General features: G+C 45.4%; 1 protein-coding gene across 2 annotated transcripts in view; it reads right to left on the minus strand.

Moving 5' to 3' along the window:
* The window catches only part of LOC122816758 (probable cytosolic oligopeptidase A), a 907,285-nt gene that overhangs the window by 55,624 nt on the left and 833,301 nt on the right, over positions 1-18,360 (minus strand). For both annotated transcript variants that reach the window (XM_044089771.1, XM_044089769.1), the window contains one exon: positions 13,403-13,478. In XM_044089771.1, coding sequence (XP_043945706.1) covers positions 13,403-13,478 — 76 coding nt within the window. The remainder of the gene's footprint in view (positions 1-13,402; positions 13,479-18,360) is intronic.

Below are 18,360 nucleotides of genomic sequence, written 5' to 3' on the forward strand. Positions count from 1 at the left end.
TGACACACAACCTTCAACGAAGGTACGCCCCTTCACGCATGTCTCCACACCCAAGACACTTTAGCTGAGAATCGATGGAGACAATGCTACTGCAGCACCACCACCGCATATTTAACATTTACCATTTGCAGTACTTGACTTAATTTCTGGTATACTTACATGTATTAAAGTTGAGTTAACATTAGTGAATTAACTTTAACATTTCACAGAATGTCGATCTCAAAACAGTGAAACAAAACTGTTTTTTTTGGTTACTTGCATTTCAATGATTTTCAGTTCAGAATTATGTTTTTTTTTTAAAACACGCATTTGATTAAACAGTAATCATTAAATTGCAATTCCAACATTTTGGCAGTAAACCTATATATCTTTAATTGAACAAATGTCCATAGTGGAAGGAGACGGTTATTACCATTAGTGCATGAAGGAGCATGATTATGCTCCAAAAAGTACAGTTTTGTACCTACCATAAATGTAGATGTTCGAAGATCCACATTTCTGCAGTCCTTACACTTGGGTAGTCCGCTGTCCTCGGTCGGCCCGAATATCAAAGTATAAGGCTGACGTCGGTCAAGGCGCATTAGACTGACATCAGGACGTCAGGGTACAAATGCGCATGGCCGACGTCATATCCTCAGTCTTTTCTTGCCCCAGATGTCAGAAGACCCTAAAAGAAAGGTCAGAACCAAAAGACAGCAAACCACCAAGCAACCACCCTGCACTAACAATATGTACAATATATACAATAATAAGAAGTTATGTACCTACCATAACGTTCCATGTTAGTTGTCTTCTCTCGCCTTCTTTCTTGCTTGATGGGTTCGGAGCCGATCCCTCGGCTCCACTCGACTTGCTTTAGCTCGAGAACTCCTTTTACCAGCTCGAGGCAGCCCCATATCCCATGATGCAAGGCAGGAAGTACCCAGATCTCGTTTGTTGACAAAAGGGCAATAACACCAAGCATAAAAATACTTCCCAAAGGAAGAAGAAACTTACAGATGGAAAAAGGACCAGATTTGAATGGTCTTTAGCATAATAGTTTCTTATACAAGGTCTGTCCAGGCCAGGGGGAAGGAGGGAGGGTCGCAAGAAAGAAGGCAGAGAAGACAACTAACATGGAGCGTTATGGTAGGTACATAACTTCTTAATGTTAAGTTGTCAATCTAGCCTTCATTCTTGCTTGATGGGAGCGTCCTAGCACCTCTATCCTGGGTGGCTCAATGGAACAAACTCTTGAGGACTGTAGAGCCAAAACTGGCTCTGTCCCTGGAGGCCAAGTCCAATTTGTAATGGGAAACAAAGTGTGAGGAGTGGCCCAAGTGGCGCTGCACAAATAGTGTCCAAAGGCAGTCTAGCTTGAAAAGCTGTAGAAGTAGCTAAACTCCTAGTTGAATGTGCTTTAGGTTTTGAGCACAGCTGTTTTCCCCTGATCGTATAAATTTCAGTGATGACGAAGAAAGCCATCTGGACAAAGTCACTTTAGAAACAGGAAGGCCTTTTTATTATCCGCATAGGAAACAAAAAGTTGATCAGATTTCCTAAATTTTTTGTTCTGTCCAAATAATATCTAAGCTGACGGTGGGCGTCAAGATAATGTAGCTTTTGTTCAGCTCTATCTGAATAGTTAGGAAAAAATACAGGAGATCAATGGATTGATTCAGATTGTTTTTGAAGCGACCTTAGGTAAAAATGATGGATTAGTTCTCAAAGATACTCTGTCTTTGTGAAAAATCAAATAGGGGGTCGAACCGAAGAGCATGAAGTTCAGACACCCTCCTGGCAGATGTAATAGCCACTAGGAATAAAGTTTTCCAAGAAAGATATTTCAAGGAACAAGAAACAGCTGGCTCGAAGGGGAAGAATCAAGGATGTCAGCACTAAATTTAGATCCCACTGAGGAGGAGGATTCCTGATTGGAGGCTTTAGTAGGAAAATTCCTTTCAAGAAGGCCCTGCAGAGCCTATGGGACATAATATTATGATCTGCTATCCCAACATGAAAATTAGAAATAGCAGCCAACTGAACTCTGACTGTGGAAGAAGAGGAGCCTGCATGAAAAATCTCTGCTAAGAAGTCCAGAACTGCCTGAACAGGGGCAGTAAAAGGATCAATATTTTGGGCCTTAGCCCAATAAGAGAAACGTTCCATTTGCTGTGTAAATCCTCCTGGTAGAGGATTTTAGTGAAACTACTATGATATCTCTAACTGAGTTAGAGATCAAAGGAAGCCTGGCTAGGAAGGAAGTGGAGCAACCATGCTGTGAGGTTGAGAGAAGGGATTGACCGGTGCAGCTGACCGGATTGGTGAATCAGTAGATCTGGCACTGGGTCCAGATGCCACGGCTGCACCAAAAGGTGATGATGGAGGAACGGAACCAAACTTGTCGAGGCCAGTAAGGGGCAATGAGAATCAATTTAGCTCTCTAAGCCGTAGCTTTCTCGATCACCTGAGGGATCAGAGGAAATGGGGAAGGCATAAAGAAGTCCCTGGGGCCAATCCTGGGTCAGAGAGTCTCTGGGGATGGCCTGATAGAGGAAGAGGCTGAAGAAGTCTGGACATTTGCTGTTTTGGGGAGTAGCAAAAGATCGCAACATGGGCGACCCCATTCCAGAAATATCTCTTCCGCTTTGGATTGGTTGAGAGACCACTCGTGAGGCATGAGAATAGCTCTGCTCAATCTGTCCGCTATAATGTTGGATTTCCCAGGGATATGCGTTGCTACCAGAAACCGATGAGAGGAGATCGCCCATTGCCATAGTCTGAGCTTCTCGACACAAGGGGTAGGACTTGGTTCCGCCCTGTTTGTTGATATACCAAACTACAGACATGTTGTCTGTGTGGACTGCAATTGTCCCTACGGGAAGAAAGTCGTTGAGGGCTTGCAACGTTAAAAGCACTGCTCTCATCTCCAGGACATTTATGTGCAGATGGTAGTCGAACTATAGCCACGTCTCATGAACGATCCTTCCCTGATTATGATTCCCCCACCCGATCAGGGAGGCATCCGTGGTGACAGTGGCTATCGGGGACGGAGGTACAAAGCACCTGCCTTGGTGAACCTGAGGCGATGTGATCCACCAAGCAAGATGTTCTTTGCATGTTTGTGTCACCAGAATCTGGTGACGCATTGGGAGTTGCTGGTATGACCACTGTGTGAACAGCATCCACTGAAGGAGGCGCATGTAGAATCGAGCCAGGGAAGAAGAGTAATGGCGCAGCCATGAGACCTAATACCTTTAGAACCATTCTGGCCTGTACTTTCTTGCTGGCCAGAATGATCCTGACATGAGTCTGAATGTCTGAAACTCTTTGTTCTGTAAGGGTAGCTGACATCCGAACAGTGTTTAAATTTGCCTATGAAGGTAATAGACTGGCAGGGCGATAAGGATGACTTTTGAAGTTGACTGAGATGCCCAAATGAGAACAAAGGTCTATTGTGTAATCCCTGGCTTGTATAAGCTGATGCCTGGTGGTGGCTGACAGGAGCCAATCGTCGAATACGGAAACACCTGGAATCCTTGGCGTCTCAGGTGAGCCGTGACCACTGCCATGCATTTGGTGAACACTCTGGGGGCTGTAGTGAGACCAAAGGGCAGGGCTCTGAACTGGAAATGACTGGACCCCAGCCGAAGCGGAGAAATCTCCTGGAGCATCTGTGAATTTTGATGTGATAGTGCGTCCTGAAGATCTATTGAGCACATCCAGTTGTCCTTCTGTAAGAAGGGCAGAATTGACTGAAGAGTGACCATTCGAATCTTGTCTTCCTGACAGACTTGTTGAGTCTGCTGAGATCAATATTGGTCTCCAGTCTCCCGTCTTTTGGGGACCAAAAGAACCTTGAGTAGATTCGGGCTCTGAATGGTCTATTGTAACTGGCTGAATGGCTCTTTTGCAGTAGTTTTGCGATTTCTAACTCTGCAATGTCCCTTAGACCGGGTGGTACATCTGGAAGGGAACTTGAGGGAAAGGACTCTCCTCGAAAGGAATTATGTAACCCTTGGATATGATCGACTGTACCCATCTGTCTTGAGTGAGGGAATGCCAGGCTTCTGGGTACAGTGATAATCTTCCCCCGACTGCCTCCAAGGAGGGACAGCCGGGCAACACCTCAGGGATGCTGAAAGGGCTTATCAGAGGGAGGCTCCCTGTTTCCCTGGTTCTTCGGACCCCCTCTGCCTCTAGAGCGTCTGTTGTTGTTACCCCTCTGCCTCTAGGGGTAAACTGACCACGTGAATCCGTGACTCCTTGGGATTTACGGAACCACATCTTCCCACCCTTCTGTCCTTTGGGATAAGGCCTAGAAGGGGTGGAAAAACGGACTCCAACAGCAGAAAGAGTCTTGCCGTCCTGCTCACACCTGGTCAAGGTCTCCTTCACCTGAGGGCCAAACAAAGCTGACCCATCAAAGGGAGAATTTGTGAAGGGCGCCTTAAAGGGATCCAAAATCACATAGCCGCATCCAGGCTTGGCGTCTAAGAGCCACACCTGTGCCTCGGCTCTACTGCTCCATCCGCAGCATAAGATATTAGTGCATGGAGGAGTTAGCAATGGAATTGAGGGTTCCTAGCTGCTGAAGCAATCTTTTCTTGAGCCCCTGCAGCTGTAGGATCCTGAACTACTTCTCCCAGCTCCTTCAGGATATCTCTCTGGAGTCTGGTGAAGTGACAAAGATAATTCAGCGAGCATAGCAAAGGTCGCTGAGGAAAACATCTGCTTGCCGTACCTATCCATGGTCCTAGAGTCCTTATTAGGAGGATGGACGGACGGAAGGATCTGCAAGTTCCTTTTGGTGGCCGCAGCCACCACCATGGCATCAGCGGGACACCCTTGGTAAGGAATTGTTTGTCACTAGGGGCAGTGATAAATTTAGAAGGCCTCCTAGGGACTGGCTCTACAGAGTCAGGAGCTGTCCACGCCTTCGTGCAATAACCTGCATAAGGGGGTCGAAGGCGGAGACACCCAGGAGGTGGAGGGCGAGATCCAAGCGCCTCTAGGTATACTGACTCATCCTCAGAGGGATTGTTGGTGAGCCAGTTTCCCTCTGTTTCAGAAGTTCTAGGATGTCTGAAAAGGAGACATCCTCAGAGGGGATCTAGGGGATCCCTCTGACTCATCAAAGTCAGTATCCGGCGTGACAGACTGGGAGTCTACATGCTTCCTCTTACAAGTCCTCTTCCTAGGAGGATCTCCCGAAACATCAGGAGAATCCTCGGAAGAGGGGAAATTCCCAATGGGGAAACCTGAGGCGGAGGATCTCTGGGTCCTGTAGCAAGAGAAGTGGCAGACATGTCAACAGGTACAATAGAGGGAGGAGCTACGGGAAGAGACTGCTGACTGATACCAGTGGCCAGTACACTCTTCATCACCTCGAATGCTCCCTCCCAGGCAGGTCCGAGAGAACCCGCTCCAAGAGCTAGGAACTCCAGGGCCACCGAAGGGAAGTCTCGAGGCAGATGTCGGAGCCGAGCTCACCAAGGCCGAGGCTCCAAGGGGAAGCGGGCTGGACAAGGGTCGATGCCACTCACCCCTCGGAGGAGACCATGGAAGCCCGACCACCGAATCCCTCTAAGGAAGAGGAGATAAGAGTAGGGGCTGAAGGGACAGAAGGAGGTATCCGTCCTCCAGCCGAAGCAGTAACCATGCCGAAGACTCCAACTCCAAACTCTGGGGTAGAGTGAAGGAGGAACTGTAACGGGTGTGGACCAACAGTCGTCTGCTGAGATGGACTGTAGCATTTGGGCCAGTACCTGTGACTTGAGCAATCTACTGACCACTCTCTCTAGGTCATGATCTGACAACCTGGATGACCTTGAAGATCAGCTCCGATGGCTCCGTTCCGATAGAAGAGGCGGGCCGAAAGTATCGGCTCCAAGGAAGGAGACCTCGACCTCTTCCTGGAATGGGCCATCGGAGCCGATACTGATCCTGTCGGCACCGATTTCGGAGCGGCAGAGCGTCGATGTATCGGCTCCAGCCGGAGCCGATACAGCTAAGGCGATTAGCCGATCGGGCCGACACCGATGCCTGTGCCACATGGGTGTCGGAGCCGATCGGAGCCAACACCGATGCCCGTGCCATGTGGGTGTCGGAGCCGACACCACAGTGGTCAAAGCAGATTCGGCACCGATGGCCATCGGCCGAAGCTTTGGATCCAGAATCGGCTCCAGCCGGAGCCGATCTCGACTCTATACGAGTCGGAGCCGAGGCCGCAGGCTTAGAAACAGAAGCCTGGGCCTTGGCAGTTTTGGTTGATTTTTGTGGAGCCGACTTAGCGGAGAGCCCTCCGGCTTAAGAAGACCCTGAGAATCAACTTATTGCGTCTCTCCTGCAGGACTCTCTGGCTGAAGGAGTGACAAATAGCACAGGAGTCCTGCAGGTGAAGAGGGCCCAAACAGTACAGGCAAGAAGTGTGACCGTCTGTCAGAGACATCTTCTGACAGCACGAGTCACACTTCTTAAAACCTGAAACCCTCTCCTTAGACATGGTGCCTGAACACAACACACACACACCAGTCAAAATAAATTAAACTAATACCAAGAGGTATTTAGTAAAATATACCAACACACACACCCTAACAGGGGGGGGATGGGATAGGGAAAATTGACTGACTAAAAAAAATTAAAAGAGACAGGGATTTCTGTCAGAAAAAGGTTAAATTTAAATTAAACTATCAAAAATATTAGTTTTAACTAAAAAAAGGGGCTTAAATATCACAAAAGTGAAATACTTACCAGGAGCTGGTAAAGAGAAGACCTCCCAAGCGAAGCGGCAAACGAGATCTGGGTACTTCCTGCCTTGCATCATGGGATATGGGGCTGCCTCGAGCTGGTAAAAGGAGTTCTCGAGCTAAAGCAAGTGCCGAGTCGGAGCCGAGGGATCGGCTCCGAACCCATCAAGCAAGAATGAAGGCGAGATTGACAACTTAACATATACAATATTTACAACCCACCCCACACAACCACCTCTAAAAACAGAGGGGAAGGAGGGAGGGAAAATTGGACTGCAGCAATGTGGATCTTCGAACATCTACATTTATGGTAGGTACAAAACTGTACTATGTTCTTCATCTCACATTGCTGCAGTCCTTACACTTGGGTAGAATCCCAAAGCAGAGGTAAGGGAGGATGGCAAAACTATAAAGCAGCAGGAGCTGCCAAAATGCCCTGTAAAATAGCAGTGGCAAAACCAGCCCTAGATTTAGAGTAAAGTGGAAGGTGATAATGCTTAGAGAAAGTATGCACTGAACTCCAAGTAGCTGCCTCCAAAATATCCTTAGTTGCCACCCCCCTTAAAAAAGCTGTTGAAGTGGCAGTAGCCCTAGTGGAATGAGGCCTAATCCCAGCTGGAATCTCCTTACCATGATGGGAATAACAGAAATCAATGCAAAACCCAATCCACTTAGAAATAGTTTGTTTTGACACAGGCTTGCCCTGAGAACTCAAAGCAAAAGAAACAAATAACTGCTGAGACTGCCTGAACCCTTTAGTCCTACTCAAATAATAACGCAACTGCCTGTGTACATCTAAAGTGTGCAAAATCTTTTCCCCTTTATTTTGGGGATTTGCATAAAAAGTAGGCAAATGAATAGTTTGGTTTAAAGCCACACTAGAAACCACTTTAGGCATAAAGGAAGGATTAGTACGCAAAGATACCCTATCCTTATGGAAAATTAAGAAAGGCTCAACTGCCATAAGGGCCTGTAATTCAGAAACCCTTCTTGCAGAGGTAATGGCCAACAAAAAAGCAGTCTTCCATGATAAATATTTCAACTCAGCAGTAGCTGCAGGCTCAAAAGGTTGTAGAGTGAGTTTCTCCAACACAAAATTGAGGTCCCAAGCAGGAGTAGGAGCTCTCCGTGGGGTCTTATATTCTTTGCCCTAAGAAATTGCTTGAACAAAGGATGAGAAAACAATGGTGGGTCACAGTCATAGTGAGCAGAAATTGCTGCAGCATGAACCTTAATAGAAGAGAAGGACAAACCTTTGTCCAGTAACTCAGTAAGATATTGAAGAGCCACACTTAAATTAGGCTCAGAAACATCAAATTCCTTTGCTGCACTCCAAAATAAAAATCTCTTCCATTTATCTGCGTACACTTTCCTTGTACTAGGCCTTCTGGCTTCCAAAATAACATTCAAAACTTGCTGTGGAAGTTGAGACCCTCCAGAGTTCAAAACAGAATATGCCAGGCTGTTAGGTGAAGAGAGTGAAGCTTGACATTGAGTAAATGACTGTTCTCCTGAGACAGTAGGTGAGAAATCGAAGGCAAAGGCCATGGAGGCTCTCGTACCAGACTTCTCAGTAATGGGTACCAGTGCTGTCGAGGCCAATCTGGAGCTATTAAGATCATCCTTGGCTTGTCCTGTCTGACTTTTAGGAGTACCTTTGGGAGGAGAGGCAGAGGTGGAAAGGCATACACATGAAGATTGTTCCACTTGAAAGAAAGAGCATCCACTTTCCAGGCTGTGGGATGAAACCTTTTTGTGCAAAACTTTGGCAGCTGGTAATTTAGTGGAGAAGCGAACAGATCTATGTCTGGAGTTCCCCATGACACTGTCAATTTCTGAAATACATGAGGATCCAATTTCCACTTGTGGGGATCCATAATTAGTCTGCTCAACGCATCTGCTAAGGAGTTCTGTGCTCCCGGCAGAAACCTTGCCTGAAGATGTAGCTGTAAACTGAGAGCAGTCTCCCACAAAATCATTGCTTGCCTGCAGAGAGGATAAGAATGTGTTCCCCCTTGCTTGTTGATGTACCACATGACAGTTGTGTTGTCTGTTAGAATCAACACCTGCCCTGGAAGAAGTAAATCCTTGAAAGCTATCAATGCAAATTGGACTGCTAACATCTCCTTCAAGTTGATATGTAGATGTTGTAGTCTGGCAGGCCACGTGTCTTGTATCCACTTTCCATTTAGATGAGTTGCCTAAGCTTTGTCTGAGGCATATGTCGTTAGAATCTGACTCGACTCTGGCGGGTCACAGAGAGTCCTTTGTTTAGGTGACATTCCTGAGCCCACCACAAAAATTCCTTTTGAATGCAAGGTATTATCTGAATGACAGTGTCCATATCCTGGCAGTGCTGTGTCCATACATTTTTGAGATACCATTGTAGCTTCCTCATATGCAGTTTGGCATTGGGAAGCACCAGAATACAAGATGCCATGAACCCCAAGGCTTGAAGGACTGTCCTTGCAGTCAGCCTGGACTGATGAGACAATTGATGGAAGTAAAGGGAAAGATTCTTTTGTTTGTCCGGGGTCAAAAAGGCCATCTGGGATGCTGTATTCAGTCTTACACCCAGAAAGCACATGTCCTGAGAGGGTACTAGACTGGACTTTATTTCGTTCACAGAATACCCCAGGCATCTTAGCACTGCTATCACATATTGCAGATGATGAAGAAGTTCGTCCCTTTCTTGAGCCAGAATCAGGCAATCGTCCAAATAAGGATAAATCTGTATTCCTTTTAGCCTGAAGAAAGCTATCACTGGAGCCAGAACTTTTGTAAACACTCTGGGCAGTAGATAAGCCAAAGGGCAATGCAGAGAACTGATAATGAAAAGTTCCAGCCAAAACGCAGATACTTCCTGCAACTTAGTCTGATAGGAACATGAAGGTAAGCCTCCTTGAGATCCAGAGTTACCATCCAGTGATCTTTGCCCAGCAGAGGTAAAAGCTGTTGTAACGTCAGCATTTTGAACTTGGGAATGTCCAGATAAGTGTTGAGGATAGATAAATCCAAAATTGGTCTCCACGTGTTCCCCTTCTTTGGTACTAGGAACAGGCGAGAGTAAAATCCTAGGCCCACTTCTGGCAGAGGGACCGGCTGTATGGCCCCTATTTGAAGTAGCAGAGAAATTTGTCTGTGAGCCTCTATTCTTTGTTGAGGAGGAACGTCTGGCATGCCTTTGAAAGGAGGCAAGGTATGGAAATAAAACCTGTAACCTTTGTGTATGATATCCAACACCCATCTGTCTTGGGTAATTAAACTCCAATTTTCCTTGAAAAGTACCAACCTTCCTCCCAAAGTTGCTGCCAGACGAGAAGGCTCTGGCAGCTGAAAAGGTAGGTCATTGGGCCTGTTTACGAAAGGACTGACCCCTGCCCTCACCCGAAGACTGTGCAGGTGAACTCCCTGTTCTAGGCCTGAAAGCGCCCTGAGCTCTGCCCCTACCACGTCTAGATCTACCCCTAGACTGGGAATCATAAGAAGGATACGTCCACCCCTTGGTAGGCCAATTCCTACTAAACTTCGGAGGCTGAACCTGCAAAAAATCTTTAACAGTCTGCATAGACTTAGCCTTGTCTTCCATTTTCTTTAAGACTGTCTCCACAGGTGACCCAAACAACACATCAGACTGTAAAGGAGCATCTAAAATCCTTGTCTTAACATGGTCAGATAAATTCTGATCCCTCAGCCAGGCGTGCCTGGAGAACTGACCCAGTGGCAGCCACCCTAGATGAGGCCTGTACAGCATCAAAACCACATTGCAAAGAATGCTTACCCACCTGTTCAGAAACATGCACCAAATCCTGTAATTCCTTACACTCAATACCTTCCGCCAGAGCATCTACCTTAGACTTCAATTGAGAAAGTAGATAGTTTTGGTATTTCAACATGTGAAACTGGCAATTCAAAGCCCTCATAGCTAAGGTGGAAGAAGTATAGACTTTCTTTCCCCATCTATCCAAAGCCCTGGCCTCTTTATCTGGAGGAACCGGATTTTTTACAACAGAAGCCTTGACACCCTTAGGCCCCTGACTAACAGTTTCTGGGTCTGCCCTAGGACTCTTAAAAAGATATTTATGAGCTTCAGGCACCCTGTAATACCTATCCGGTTTAACAGGAGCAGGAGGCACAGAATCAGGATTAAGAGAAGCCTCTGCAAACACATCTTCCACAACATCCAGAACAGGAGGTATAGCCAAAGGCCTATGCTGGGGTAAAACAAAATTCCCTAAGCCTTTTCCTGGAATCAGAGAAGTCCTGACCTTCCCACTTAAAATGCTCCCTCATGGAATGAAGAGTCTCTGAAAAAGAAAAATCCTCTGGAGGAGAAGCTGAAGGAGTAGAATCATCCACATCAGAATCAGAATAAGGAGAATACTCCTGCAAGTCTTCAGTCCAAGACTCTGAAACATCCGAAGCCTGCTCAAAACTTCCCAACTCTGGTTCCACCCTAGGCCTCTTATCAGGAGGGGGCAAAGAACCTCTAATTAAAGTAATTAAATCTTCTGCCATTTTGAGCATGTGCTTCTTGGGCACAGACCCTGATGAACTAGGAGTGACACCCACAGAAGCTAAACCTGGCCTGCCTCTGGGAGAAGCCTTGGAAACAGAAGGAGAGGGCCTAACCACCCTAGGAAGGGAGGGGAGTACAGTAACCTGAGAAGCCCCTTCAGCCTGACCTGCCTCCTGAGAGGCCACATCCTGCAATAACAAAGTCTCCCCCTGGGACTCCAGAGAAACCTCCGGCGGAACCCCGGTTCCACCGACACCTCAAAGAACCGGCGTCCGCACGGACGACTCCTCCTGTCTGGGCTTAGCTGCTTTGTCTTTGCCCTTCTTAAGAAGAAGCGGAGCATCCGGCGGCATATTATAATTGCACCGCTTCAAGACTAACCTGGCACAATCTAACCTTCTTTATAGTGCGCTTATTGAACCTAGCACAAAAGCGACACCCAACAACGTCGTGCTCAGGCCCCAAACAAGGAATACACAAAGTATGATAATCTCTATGCGGTATCTGTTTCCCACAAGAAATACAGTTATTCACTTTTCTGACATCCAGTAAACCACTGAGGCAAGAAAAACTAAAATATTCCCCAACGGGGTACTTAGCCAACTTTGACTCGGTCTGAAACTCCGAATTCGAAAAATTTCAGAACGCCGAACGGCACTTGCAACGCTGCTTCTGCATTGGACCATGCGGCAAAAAAGACTGAGGATATGACGTCGGTCATGCGCATTTGTACCCTGACGTCCTGATGTCAGTCTAATGCGCCTTGACCGACGTCAGCCTTATACTTTGATATTCGGGCCGACCGAGGACAGCGGACTACCCAAGTGTAAGGACTGCAGCAATGTGAGATGAAGAACATTTGGAAAAAGATGAACTCATTAATGACATCCCTAGCATGAACAGCATTTACAGATGTCTAACAAAAGCTTGTTAAGGACACCTTAGTGCTGTTAAGATCACGTCTCGAGCTAGGAACTAAAAGTGAACAGTACTGACCATCAAAGAATAGCAGCAGAATGTAAAACAGTTGTTAAAATCTGTTAGATGCTTTGCTCTGCCACACTTACAAACAAAAAGTGTGGCAAAAAGAAGCATCTACCAGCTTTTAAAGCCTTTAATTCGACAGAGGAGACATTTTGGTTTTGCCTTCTCTCAGTCTGACACTAGCAAGTGCTATTACCGGCTTTCAAAGTTTTTGAAAGTCGGTAATACACTTTGTGTTCCATTTTTTTCTGTAACTGGTAGCAAATGGAGCAGATAAAGCTAGCAGATACATGCACTACAAAGAATTATGATTGGGTCACCAACCATACATAGCTTATTATGTGTTGTATACATGGGTGCCAAGATTCACCTCTTGAGTTTTACTCGAGGCCAATTTCTAGGCATCCATATCTCAAACAAATAAACTGCTTATGATTGGAGGGAAACCCTATCACAATCTTCTGTGTTATGCACTTTGTTTAACATTGGAAGACTATGAATGCAAAACGCCCTATAGAACAGAAGACTTTAAAGCAACTTTTAATTGTCCAACCATGTCTTTGGCACTTCTATTATTTCTATTGATGGGACCAAAGGATTTTTTTTCATTTGAAAATTTAAGGAGGTTCACCAGTGTACATGACTGCAGTATGCCCCTGTAACACCTTATTTCTCTACCACAGTAGTTGCCTTCATTACCTGTATCACCTGCTACATCAGCAAGCCAGCATGTGCCAGTACTGAGCAAAGAGTAGAACTGACATCTGTGTTTCTTCCCAAAGCAGTGAATGAAGTAGAAAGGCAATGAAATAAAATACAGAAGGAACAGAACCCTTACAAGACTGCAGTGCTTTGCTGGGCTAAGGACAGCTGCAACTGATGTTCTCAACAGGATATCTGCATCATTCTCTTTGTGAGGGAATGTGTTGAGCTAATCAACCTAAGAAGACTTCCATTTACTTTAATGTTGTTTCTTCACATTCTGTCCTAAAGGGTTATTGCTCACAAGGCTGGACAAAATGTGCTACAGAAAAATAAAGGGAGAGTTTCGGAACAAAGCCTTTGTCTGCACAGTGAGCCACCCTATCAGCAATGTTGTAGCTCTCCCTCCTACAGCCCATAACTCAGTAACTTGCTTCAGTCTATTCTCAGAATGCCTTTGATCTCTTACCTGGTATGCAGTTCCATGTCCAGGGCGGCCAGATACAGCTGGCCCAGCATGGCTGATCCACCATGAAAATAGCGAGCTAAAACCAAAAGAACATAAAATGATCAGACTTCCCACGGAACTAGAAACAGTTACTCCTGGTAGAACAGGTGGTAATACTAAACTACATATATATATATATATATATATATATATATATATATATATATATATATATTGGGTCTACTTCATTTGCCCTAACTTCCAATTGCCTGGCACCCATTTCCCCGAGACCAAATGACTGAAAGTTCATTTGCCTGACACTTCATTTGCCCGACACTTCATTTGACTGACAAGTATTATTGGCAAGAAAATGGAATATGCCCCCTTCCCCACTGCAGTGCGACCCTGGAGTTAGAATATATAGTTAGGGGGGTGAAGACCCCGACTTACTTTTGTTTTACTAAGCAATATTACATCAAAACTTAACAATATAATATGAAATTAAGTGGGGGGCTTTGCCCCCCAAACCCCCCGTTGTGGGGCCCCCCACACCCCCAACTATATAATCTAACTCCAGGGTCGCACTACAGTGGGGAAGGGGGCATATTCCATTTTCTTGCCAATAATACTTGTCGGTCAAATGAAGTGTCGGGCAAATGAAATTTCAGTCAAATCGGGTCGGGCAAATGGGTGACAGACAAATGGAAGTTAGGGCAAATGAAGTAGACCCATATATATATATATATATATATATATATATATATATATATATATATATATATATCTACTTTACATGACTGAAAACTCAAAATACCGAATTTCATTTGACTGAGACCACAACACCTAATTTTCAAAATACTGAAAACATATTTGATGGAGTCTCATTATAGTGAAAGCTTATGATGATGAATTTCAAAATACCAAATGGCAGTGTGCACAGTACTTTTAAGGTAAGTTAAAGATATATGCCCTTTCCCCCACTGTAGTGTGATCCTGGAGTTAGTATATATAGTTTGGGGGTAAGGAGGCGTAGCCCCCCACATAAGGGAGTGTGGGGCGATAGCCCCCCCACCTAGTTTGGTTTTATATCCGGTTTATGTTAATAAGATAAGTAAGTAGTTTTTAATTTTTGGGAAGAGCTGGTCATTGGTGTTGAAAGTTTTCATTTGGTGAGAGGAATTGTTGGTGATATTTGCATGGTTTATTTGGTATTGTGAACCTAGGTTTTGTGAATGTTAATGTTACCTAATGAAATGTTTGGTATTTACGGATTTGTGTATTTTTTGTTATGTTATGCAATTCACAGATGAAAGAAAAAGTACAGTTTTGTACCTACCATAAATGTAGATGTCCGATAGGAATGCATCTGCAGTCCTTACAAATGGGTTGTCCTGTCGTCAGGCAGCCCTTCGGTCGGCCGGATTCCAAAGTCTGGGTCTGGCTTCGGCTGGTGTCGCACTTCACCCGATGTCATAGCTGCAGTTCTTCGGGTATAAAGGCATCAGCCGACGCCATTTTCCTCAGTGTTTCTTGCCCCAGATGCCAGGTGCCCTCTTGGATGGCTAAATTTGGATAAATGCCAATGTTTCCAAATAGTAGAGAGCAAACATATAAAATAAGCATGTATGTACATATATACAAACAAATACACCATAATAGATCCCCAAGCTAGCTAAAGATGGCAAATACCCTAGGAGTACCACAGAGGGAAGGCGGGTAATCCTGACTGCAGATGCATTCCTATCGGACATCTACATTTATGGTAGGTACAAAACTGTACTATGTCCTTCAAGGATGCATCTGCAGTCCTTACAAATGGGTAGAATACCATAGCCAAACTAGCGGAGGAGGAAAGAAGAGATTATGGTGTAGTTAGGATCCCTTGCAAAACAGCAGTGGCAAAACCTGCTCGGGATCTAGAGTATAAAGGTAAATTGTAATGCTTGGCAAATGTATGCACGGAGGTCCAAGTAGCAGCCTCTATAATGTCCTTGGTAGCCACTCCTCGTAAGAAAGCTGTGGTAGTGGCTGTAGCCCTTGTGGAGTGAGGCCTGATGTTCTCTGGAGTTTTCTTTCCATGGTAGGAGTAACAAAATCTAATGCAATTTCCTATCCACTTGGAGATTGTCTGTTTTTAAATTGGTTTTCCTTCCTTTCCTGTTGCATATGCTACCAGAAGCTGGTCAGTTTTTCTATTGGACTTGGTCCTATCCAGGTAGTAGCGTAATTGTCTATGTACATCCAAGGTATGCAACAGTCTTTCTCCCCTGTTCTGTGGTTTGGGGAAGAATGTAGGTAGGTGGATAGCCAGATTTAAAGACACTCTGGATACCACCTTAGGCATAAATGTAGGATTTGTTCTCATGGACACTCTATCTTGATGGAAGATCAGGAAGGGTTGCACTGCCATTAATGCCTGTAGTTCAGAAACCCTTCTTGCTTAGGTGATTGCCAGCAGGAAAGCAGTCTTCCAGGATAAGTATTGTAATTCTGCTGTTGCTGCTGGTTTGAAAAGGGGGAAGTGTCAATTTTTCTAGCACAAAGTTCAAGTCCCATGCTGGCAATGGTGGTTTCCTAGGAGGTTTTACATTTTTAATTCCTCTCAGAAACTACCGGAGCAGAGGATGAGACAGGAGGATCCAAGCTGTATTCTGCTGAAATAGCTGATGCATGTATCTTGATGGAAGAATAGGACAGGCCTGTATGGAAGAGCTCTGCCAAGTACTCCAGGATGTTGGCTATGTTTACCAGTGACACATCTTCTCCCTTTGCAGTACTCCAAATGAGATATATTTTCCATTTTGCTGCATAATTCTTTCTTGTTGAAGGTCTACGAGCCTCAAGGATAATGTCTTTAACCCTTTGGGATAAATTTGGGTTAATTGATCTTATGTAATGTTCCAGGCAGTCAGCTGCAGAGTTTTCAGGTTTGGATGCAGGATGTTGTAGTTGTTCTGTGTTAACAGCAATGGGATCGGGGTAGTGTCCATATTTGTTCCCGAGACATGCTCCTCAGTAATGGGTACCAATGTTGCCTTGGCCAGTCTGGAGCTATCAGAATGATCCTTGGACGTTCCTCTTTGATCTTCAATAGCACCTTGTGCATCAAAGGAAGTGGTGGGAATGCATATGCTGTCAGGTTTTCCCAACTGAAAGATAGGGAGTCCACCTTCCAAGCAAGTGAGTGGTACGTCCTTGTGCAGAATTTCTTTAGCTGGTGATTGAGTGGGGATGCAAATAAGTCTATTTGTGGTAGTTCCCATTCTCTTGTGATGGCTTTGAAGATGTCCGGATGCAGCATCCATTCGTGGGCATCCGTGGTAGTCCTGCTTAATATGTCTGCTAGAATGTTTTCTTTTCCGGTACAAAATTGCTTGTAACTGAATGTTGTAGCTCAGAGCCACATCCCATAGGTCCAGTGCCAGGCGGCATAGAGGGTATGAATGTGTGCCTCCCTGTTTGTTGATGTACCACATAACTGTGGTGTTGTCTGTCCTTATCATCAACTGACCTTCTCGGAGAAATGGTCTGAATGACTGGATTGCCAATTTTACTGCCAGCATTTCCTTTAGATTTATGTGCAGGCGCAGCTGGTCTTGAGTCCATAAGCCTTGTATGCACTTGTCCAGCATGTGGGCCCCCAACCGAGGTCTGAGGTCTGTCGGGATGGTTTGGCTTGGTTGACTGTTGCAGAAGGGCAATCCTGTGTTTGATTGACAGGCCTGAGCCCACCATAGGAACTCTTGCTTCAGGCATGGGATTATTGGAATTTTGGTTTCTAGGCTGTGCTTGTGTTGAGACCACAAATTCTTTAGGTACCACTGTAGCTTTCTCATATGCAGTCTGGCATGAGGGACCAGAATTATGCAGGATGCCATGAAGCCTAGGGCTTGCAGTACTTTTCTTGCTGTTAGATGGTTCTGCTTTGTTAATGCCAAGACGTAGAGAGGTAGTTGCTCTTGCTTTTCTGCAGTTAGGAATGCCATCTGTTTTGATGTGTCCAGCTCTGCACCCAGAAAGGTTATTCTTTGGGATGGAATCAGCCTTGACTTTTTTATATTGACTGTATATCCCAGGGCTTGCAGCAGGTAAATGACTCTTTGTAAGTCTTCTGTCAACTTGTTTTTGTTGTCCGCTTGTATCAGGCAGTCGTCCAGGTAGGGGTAAATTTGGATTCCCTGAAGCCTGCAATGAGCAATTACTGATGCCAGGCATTTCGTGAACACTCTGGGTGCAGTAGATAAGCCAAAGGGCAATGCTGAGAATTGATAATGCTCTGATCCTGCAAGAAATCTGAGGTATCTTCTGCAATTTGGTCGTATGGGGACGTGCAGGTATGCCTCCTTGAGATCTAGAGTTACCAGCCAAGACTCCTTGCCCAACATGGGAAGAAGCTGCTGTAGGGTCAGCATTTTGAATTTTGGAACAATGAGGAATGTGTTTAAAGCGGACAGGTCGAGAATAGGCCTCCATTTGCTCTCTTTTCTTGGTACCAGGAAGAGTCTGGAGTAAAATCCCTTTCCTTGTTCCATAGATGGTACCTTTTCCACAGCTCTCATTCTTAATAATTGAGATACTTGCTTTAGAGCTTCTGCCTTTTGAGTAGGTGGTAGGTTTGGCATTCCTCTCTTTCCTGGTAGAGTATGGAAATGGAACCTGTAACCTTGGTCTATAGTTTGCAAAATCCATTTTTCCCTTGTGATGCAATGCCAGTTCTTTGAAAATAAGGCTAGCTTTCCGCCTAAGGGTGCTTCCAGTTGTTCCCTGGTAGGCGGTGCCACAGCCAAGTCACTGTGATTGTGTTGTTGTAGTGGTGGTGGCTGCGTCTGTGCCTCGCTGGTTGTTACCCTGCCACTGGCGTCCCCTGTAGGCACCCCTGGATTGGTTTCTGCCTCTTGAACGCCTATTCCTGCCTCTCTGTGCTTTAGAGGAGTCCGGAAAGGACCAATTCTTGGAGGGCCAGTTCCTGCTAAACCTTG

Source organism: Protopterus annectens, chromosome 12.part0 (assembly GCF_019279795.1).
Source record: "Protopterus annectens isolate FY-2018-M chromosome 12.part0, PAN1.0, whole genome shotgun sequence".
In the NCBI taxonomy this organism is placed as follows: Eukaryota; Metazoa; Chordata; order Ceratodontiformes; family Protopteridae; genus Protopterus; species Protopterus annectens.